This window comes from Mangifera indica, chromosome 17 (assembly GCF_011075055.1).
Source record: "Mangifera indica cultivar Alphonso chromosome 17, CATAS_Mindica_2.1, whole genome shotgun sequence".
Classification (NCBI taxonomy): domain Eukaryota; kingdom Viridiplantae; phylum Streptophyta; class Magnoliopsida; order Sapindales; family Anacardiaceae; genus Mangifera; species Mangifera indica.
Genome location: NC_058153.1, coordinates 8,787,386 through 8,795,934, shown reverse-complemented (window position 1 = coordinate 8,795,934; position 8,549 = coordinate 8,787,386). Strand labels below are relative to the sequence as shown.

At 39.3% G+C, this 8,549-nt stretch overlaps 1 protein-coding gene across 1 annotated transcript; it reads right to left on the bottom strand.

The window, feature by feature from the left end:
- Positions 1-6,363: 6,363 nt before the first annotated feature.
- LOC123200909 lies at positions 6,364-7,473 on the bottom strand. The gene is made up of 2 exons (XM_044616293.1): positions 6,669-7,473; positions 6,364-6,572 (listed from the first exon to the last, which is right to left on the bottom strand). The coding sequence occupies exons 1-2, from the start codon at positions 7,471-7,473 to the stop codon at positions 6,364-6,366; spliced, it is 1,014 nt and encodes a 337-aa protein (XP_044472228.1).
- Between the last annotated feature and the right edge of the window lie 1,076 nt (positions 7,474-8,549).

Genomic DNA, 8,549 nt, shown 5'->3' with positions numbered 1-8,549 from the left:
GAAGCCTTTGGAGGGAAATAGTTAAGCACTCAAATAAGATGGGTAGGAAACCGTGGCTAATTATGGGTGACTTCAATGCGATTAGAGGTCCGAATAAGAAACTAGGAGAGGTTTCATGGGGAGATACGTATTGTGATGACTTAAATAATTGTTGTAGAGAGGCAAATCTAGATGATCTTCAGTATATGGGAAATCAGCTCACTTGGAGCAATTGTAGTGAAGGACAAAGGAGGATAGCATGTAAGTTGGATAGAGCACTTGTAAATGAACATTGGAAAGATGTATTTGCGGAATCTTTAGCCATTTTTCTCAACCCTTCTATTTCAGATCATTCCCCATGTATTGTGACTTGTGGGGGTTGTGAAGAGAGGAGGAAGGTCCCTTTTAAATTCTACAATATGTGGGCAAATCATAAAAGCTTCTTTAGTATTATTGTTAGGGAGGTTTGGAAAGGGGACATAAGAGGCAGCCCTATGTTTACTCTCATCAACAAACTCAAGAGATTAAAAGGTGAGTTAAGGAGGCTAAATAGGGATGGTTTTTGGAGAATTTCAGATAGGGTGGTAGAAGCAAAAGAAAAGCTGGAGGATATTCAGAATAGTCTCCAAAGCAACCCTCTTGATGAAGACTTAGCAAAGGAAGAAAAGGCTTGGTTGGAGAATTACACTAGACTTAGTGGAGCTGAAGAATCATTGGCACGCTAAAAAGCAAAGGTCCATTGGCTTCAAGAAGGGGATCAAAATACTAAATATTTCTTCAAATGCATCAAAGCATGAAGGAGTAGGAATTCTATCAATGGTGATGATGTATTTTCAGCCACTTCTCCAACTTTAGCTTCCAAGTCTCTATCCAATCTTCACTTGGCTCCAGCCACCATTGAGAATGAGGGAAAAGCTCCATGCAAGTCCAAAGAACCTTTGCCATCTCTAATTTGGCCCAACTTCACTTTTGGGTGCACTCTCATTACTTGCATCCAAGGCCTTAATGAGATGGAAGCTTAAAGATCCAAGAAGTCCTCTTTGAAGCCCAAGTGAAGTTACAACCATCCATCACTCCATTTTGAAGCCCAAAAAGGTGCTCAAAGCCGAATTGGGAGAGTTGGACGAAATTGGATGAAAGGAGAGCTTTGGTGGAGACAAGAGCCCACTTTTTATGGAATAATAGTAACATTTTGTCCTATTGCATTTATTTAAAGTATGGCATGGCTTATTTTGTGTGGTTTAGAGTGAATTAAGGGCTAGAGTGAACTATTTTATTAAAGTCTATGTACACATATATCTTGCCGCCACTTACTCCCATATAAAGTGGCTATGCTTTGTAAAATGCAGTTTTTTTACTTTGAAATGAAAACTTGAAGAAGCTTTGTTGGCTTTCTTTCTTATTTCCTTTATCCAATTATTCTTGGTGGAAGATTGGTGGTGGAAGACCCCAAGGTTAGTGGAACTTTCCTTTATGCCTTGGTTACACTTTATGTTTCCTTAGAAATCCAAATTAGAGTGTGTATGTGTGTTAATTTTGATTATGACAGAGAGTTGCAACGTAATTACCATTTCTGCCACTGCATTCTACTTGTAATTTGATTATCTTACTCTACACCAATTGTGTATGTCCATAGCTTAAAAGAAATTTCTTTGTGTTGTGATTATAATGAAATGAATTCGGTTGGATTTGGAGTTGATTTGGTTGGTTAAATTGCAAGAACAAAAAAACTGCTCATACCACATAAACAGTGAAAACAGTTTTTGATTTTTGGTTTCTTGTTGCATGTTTGGTTGAATATGCACCAGGTGTGTGCCTAGATGATAGGACTTTTGTGAGTGACATGGGAGATGTAAAGAAGGAATTTGTAAGCTACTTCAAGAAGGTTCTCAACTCCACGGATTCACGCAATTCTAATATTGAGGAAATTCAAAGGCTGGTAACTTTCCGAATGGAGTATCAAGATAAGGAGAACATGATCAAGGATGTGGAGGAGGATGAAATCAAAACCATTATCTTTGCCATGGACAACAACAAAGCTCTGGGGTCGGATGGATATGGTGCATTCTTTTTAAGGCAGCTTGGGAGATTGTTGGGAGTGATGTGGTTAAAGCAATTAAGCACTTCTTCTCCCCAGGTCATCTCCTTAAAGAGGTAAATTGTACTATCCTTGCTCTTGTTCCTAAGGTTGCTAACTCTTTAATGTGCAAGGACTATATAGCTTGCTGTAATACTATTTACAAATGCATCTCAAAGATCTTTGCCAATCGTCTTAGAGTCATTCTCCCAAACTTCATTGATAAAGCCCAAGGAGCCTTTGTGGGTGGACAGAATATTGGTGAGAACATCATGTTGTGTCAAGACCTTATGCATAACTATCATAAAGTGAGCAAAGATAAGAAGTGTGCTATGAAGATTGATCTCTTGAAGGCATATGACACGGTTCATTGGGATTTCATACTTGCAATTCTTGAAGCTATTGGTATTCATGATAAATTCATAGGGTGGATTAAAAGTTGCATCACAACTCCTTCCTTTTCTTTGGGAATAAATGGTGAATTAGTGGGTTTCTTCAAGAGCTCTCATGGACTTAGACAAGGGGACCCTTTATCCCCTTACCTATTTGTCATGGCAATGGAGATCCTTTCCCGCATGCTTGGGGAGCTCAAGAACAATCCTTCCTTTGGCCATCATTGGAAATGTAAGAAGAACAATATGACTCACTTATGCTTTGACGATGACCTTATTTTGTTTTGTAGGGCGAATCATGATTCTATATCTCTCATGAAAAACTCTTTAATCCTATTCCATAAATGGTCTAGGCTCCAAATGAATTGTTCAAAAAGCAACATTTTCCTTTCCAGGGTTCCCCAAGTGGAGAAGATCAAGCTCTCGACTTCTATCAATATGGAGGTGGGAGAATTGCCTTTCAAGTATCTAGGTGTACCAATAACTTCCTCAAAACTCAAAAGTAGTGATTGCAAGCTGCTCATCCATAAGATTGTTGGGCGATTACCTCTTGGCGTAGCAAATTCTTATCTTATGCTGGAAGACTCTTACTTATTAAGGTTGTCTTCTTTAGCATTCAAGTGTATTAGTCATCTATATTTATTCTCCCATCAAGTGTCCATAAGGAGATAGATGGAATCTTAATGAATTTCCTTTGGAGTGGTGCTTCCATGGATGGTAAAAAGGCCAAAGTTGCTTGGGATGAGGTGTGTGCTCCTAAAGTGGAGGGTGGCTTAGGTATTATGAGATGCAAATCTTGGAATTAAGTTGCCATCATTAAGAGCATGTGGAAGATTCTCCTTGACAAGAGGAATTCACTTTGGGTGGAATGGGTTAAGACCAACAAGCTAAGAGGTAAATGTTTTTGGGAAATAAAACCTAATGATAAGAGTTCTTGGGTTTGGAGGAAGATTCTAGGCCTAAGGGAACTTATGAAGACCAAGTTCAAGAAGATCATTAGCAATGGGGAAAACACTTTTCTTTGGCATGACAATTGACACCCCTATGGACCATTGTTGGATAAATATGGATCCCGGGTTATCTATGATTCGGGTATCCCTAAGAATGCGCTAGTAAAGGAAGTAATTGATGAGAATAGGTGGAAATGGCCGACAGCAAATTCATGTCACCTTTTGGAGATAAAGGAAGCTCTCCCTTGCTGCCCAATGGGTGGAGAGGACTTCTTAATTTGGTCCCCTAAATCTAATAGCATCTTTTCTATCAAATTGATTTGGGAGGTAATACGAAGTAGGAGAGAAAAGGTTACTTGGCATAACCTTGTTTCGTTCAAAAGGCACTTTCTTAGACACTCCTTCATTGTGTGGTTGGGTATTAGAGGCAAATTTATGACAAGGGATAAATTAGTTAGAATCGGCCTTATCTCCCACAATTTATGCCCTTTGTGCAAGGAGGAACCAGAATGCATGGATCATCTCTTTTTTTTTTTTTTTGGTAAGTAATTAATGATTTTATACCAAAGAGAAAAATGTACAAATGGCTTATCTAGGACAAAGCCCCTAGATTAAGCTTAAAACAAGCATACCTAGGACAAGCCCCTAGGTTATGTCGAAACATCATGCAACACAAGAAAGCACAAATAAAATTACAAAGAGAATCAAAGCTACTACTCAAGTGCAAATGCACTTTATGGAACAAATGGTGTTCATGGCACCAAAGCTACAAAACAAAATGAATTCACTAAGAAGGAAGACAAATGCACGGCTAAGGTGAGCAAACCAACCGAAACTACAAGCCATACAAGGATTCACACAAGTATAAACTAGAAACAAGAAACACAATACACAACACTTCCAATATCCGGACTTCAAAGAGTTAACAAAATATAGATCTTGGCAAGTCCCATATCAATGCAATGGAGTCATTTATGCATGAACTTGGAATTTTTGATAAGGACGAAGTTTGAGCCTTCACACAATCCTTGATGGCGGCAATGATCCTCTCTTTTGGAGATTTGCTCCTACCAAAGAAGACATGGTTGCGTTCACCCTAAATGTGGTATAAAGTGGCACCTAAGCAAAGCTTACAAATGATGTGTAGTAGATTATCTCCCTTCCATTTATTTGCATAATAAGGAACAAGAGTGCCCCACGGATAGGGGGGATTATCAAACCGGCAAAGATTAGCAAAATGATTCCAAATGGCGGCAGAATAGGGGCATAGGAAAAAGAGATGATCCATTCTTTCCGGAGCCAAATTGCAAAGACCACACACATTGTTTGGAATGATGCCGAGGTTATGTAGTTTATCCTTGGTCTTCATACCACCCTTGATACCCATCCATGCAATGAAAGAGTGCTTAGGGAAATGTCTTTTGAACCAAATGATACTATACCACGACACTTTTGATTTGGATTCCCTAATGCTATTCCAAGCCGATTTGATGGAGAATTGACCATTGGTGCTTGGTTTCCACCATAGGATATCATCACCATGAGAGGGAGGAGGCATAATGGTATTTTTTATTTCCAAAAGAGCTATAGAATTTGTCAATGGCCATTTCCATGCTTCTTCCTCAATCACCTCCTTGACTTTACAATGCAACGGAAGCCTTGAGTCATAAACCACCCTAGGACCATATTTGTCAATGAGGGGTCCTAAAGGGTGCCAATTGTCATGCCAAAGATGAGTATTCTGCCCATTTCCTACAATTCTTTGGATTTTTCCTTTAAGGCTTTCCCTAAGCAAAAGCAATTTCCTCCAAACCCAAGAACAATTGCCACTTGGTTTAACCTCCCAAAAGCTTTTGTTTCTAAGGTGATTATCATTGATCCAATCGGCTCATAAGGATGTTCCAGCATTTTGAAAGAGTTTCCATATATGCTTCATCATTGCAGCCTTGTTCCAAGATTTGCTTTTCATAATGCCCAATCCTCCTTCCTCTTTTGGAAGACAAATATCATCCCAAGCAACTTTTGCCTTCTTGCTATAGGATATGTCTCCACTCCAAAGGAAATTTCTAAGGTAGCCATCAATTACCTTATGAACTTTTGCGGGAAGGATGAATGTTGAAGACCAATATACTTGGATGCTAAAGAGAATAGCTTTGATAAGAATAAGTCTTCCAGCATAAGAAAGGAACTTACTTTTCCAAGATGAGATCCTAGCCACAATCTTGTCAATGAGGGGTTTGCAATCATCAACCCTTAGTTTAGAAGAAATCATAGGGACACCAAGGTATTTAAAAGGAAGAGGGCCAAACTCAATGCCAAGGATTGATTTAAGGTGTTCCGCTTCAGCATTATTGACTCCGAAAAGGTAGATATTGCTCTTGGACAGATTTGATTTAAGCCCGGACCAAGAATGGAAGCAATCTAATACCTCTTTTATAAGAGATATGGAATATACATCCGCCCTACAAAAAATCATGAGGTCATCCGCAAAACACAAGTGAGTGATATTATTCTTCTTGCACTTCCAATGATGGCTAAACTGAGCATTCTCCTTTAGGTCACTAAGCATGCAAGAGAGCACCTCCATGGTAATGACAAAAAGGTGAGGAGAGAGAGGATCTCCTTGCCTTAAACCTGTAGCACTTTTGAAGAAGCCAACAAGTTCACCATTTAGGCCCACCGAAAACATAGGACTAGTGATGCACATCCTTATCCAAGTTATGAATGTTTGCGGCATATCAATGGAATCAAGGGCAGCAAGAAAGAAATCCCAATTTAGTGTGTCATAAGCTTTCATAATATCAATCTTAATGGCACATTTCTTTTCATGAGTGTCCTTATGGTAGCTATGCATAAGCTCTTGGCATAAAGGATGTTTTCACCAATGCTACGGCCTCCCACAAAGGCACCTTGAGCTTTGTTAATGAATTGCGGAAGAATGACCTTGAGGCGGTTTGCCATGATTTTAGTGATTGACTACCTTTTTGAGCTGCTCAAGGTTCACATTTGAATGCTCCCTTACATTTAGGACAGATTCGAAATGATCCACAAATTCCTCCTTTACCTCCTCCATGCCATAAACAAAAGTTCCATTCTCCCTTTGGATCCCATAGATAGAGTTCCTATTTCTTCTGCCTTTGATGCTTTTGAAAAAGAATTTTGTGTTTTGATCACCTAACTTAAGCCAATAAACTCTTGATTTTTGTCTAGCCAAAGATTCCTCAGCTAAAGCAAGGGATCTATAGGATTCTAAACTTATTTTTTCCTCACGAGCAAGATCCTCATCCAAGGGGCTTATCCAGAGAAGTTCTTGGACATTTTCAAGTTGCCTTCTAGCTTCTAACACTCTTTCGGAGATATGGCCAAAATGCTCCTTATTGAACTTTTTTAACTCCACTTTCAGCTTTTTAAGCTTGCTTGTCACAATGAACATGGGGCTGCCTTGTGCTTCTTGGTTCCAAACTTTGGCAACAACATTAAGAAAGTTTTCATGGTGTGTCCACATATTGTAGAATTTAAAAGGAACTTTCCTACAATCTTCTATGGTACCAACTCTCACCAAACATGGAGAATGATCGGAAATGGAGGGGTTGAAGAAATGAGCCATGGCATTTGGGAATAGATCCTTCCATGAATCATTTATGAGAGCCCTATCAAGTTTGCATGCAATCCTTCTCGCTCCTTCACTACAATTACTCCAAGTTAGGAGATGACCCATGAACCTTAGGTCATCCAATTCAGCATCTCTCATACAATTACTAAGGTCTTCACAGTAGTAGTTTCCCCAAGCAGCCCCACCAACCTTTTCTAGGGGGTGTTTGATGGTGTTGAAATCTCCCATTATGATCCAAGGTGTATTTTGCATCATATGGGCTTGATTTATGAGATTACGCCAAAGAACCTTTCTCTCCATAGGATTATTGCTGCCATAGACTATTGTCAAGCCAATGCTAGAATTCTCCTTAACAAGCTTCACATCACAATGTATATATTGGCTATCATCCGCAATAACATTGAGTCTAATAGTAGCTTTATTCCAACCAATCAAAATTCTGCCTATAGAACCATCACTCATATTACTACAATGTTCCCAACCTTCCTAAATGCTAGAGCATACTCTATTGACATTAGTACTTCGAACTTTTGTTTCAAGAATGGCCATAATATCAATCTTACTTTGCAAAATGAATCTACTAACCTCCTTTTGCTTAATAGGAGCATTAAGGCCCCTAATATTCCAGCAAGCTATATTGGTCATTTGATAGAATTGATGGGGGAAGCATTTCGTTTTTGCTTCATCAATCTCCTCCGTTGTGATTTGCTAAGAGCATCACCTTTCTCCCTTATGAAATCCACCTCAGCAACCTTAATTTTGCCTCCAAAGTGATTAATTGCTTGAGATTCACAAAGCTCCTGATCCGAAGTTCCTTCTTTTGAGGGAATTTCCTCCACCTGCTCCACACTTGTAAGATCAGCCACTTTTGATGTCACGTTGCTGGAAGAGGCACCAAGAACAGATTCCAATCTATTTGAAGGGCCTAATTTCTCATGTGTTTCATCTACCGTGATAATCTCCCCTTCGTTTTGAGCTGCATTAATCTCAATGTTTCCAGTGGTGGCTAAGGCTGCAAACTTGTTGTTATTCATCATCCCCATACTATTGTTAAAGGTTTTCTTCCCCTCCTTCTTACTACTAGGGGTCATTGAGTTTAGACGACCATTCCCATTGTTATTCATAGTCGTATTCTGAATTTCAGAAGTAGCCATCCCCACCTTTGCACCTAAGGCCTCCTCCTTATTATTCACCTTTGTTCCTTTATATAAGCCATATTTTCCTCTTACAGCTTCTCCTCTTTCCACTCTCCTTTTACACTCTTCATTTCTATGGCCAAACATATTACACAAGTTGCATTTTAACGGTTTCCATGCATACTCCAGCCGAATTTCAACTTTTTCTTTTGATGGTAGTACAAGCTCCAATTTCTCCGGGAAATCATGGTTTACATTAATCTCCACACAAATACGGGCATACTCCAATCTACTCCCTTCCTCCATGACAGAATCCACATAGAGGGGACGGCCTAGGACACTAGCAATATGGCTAAAACCCTTTAAGCTCCAATATTCCAAGGGAACTCCATAGAATTTTAC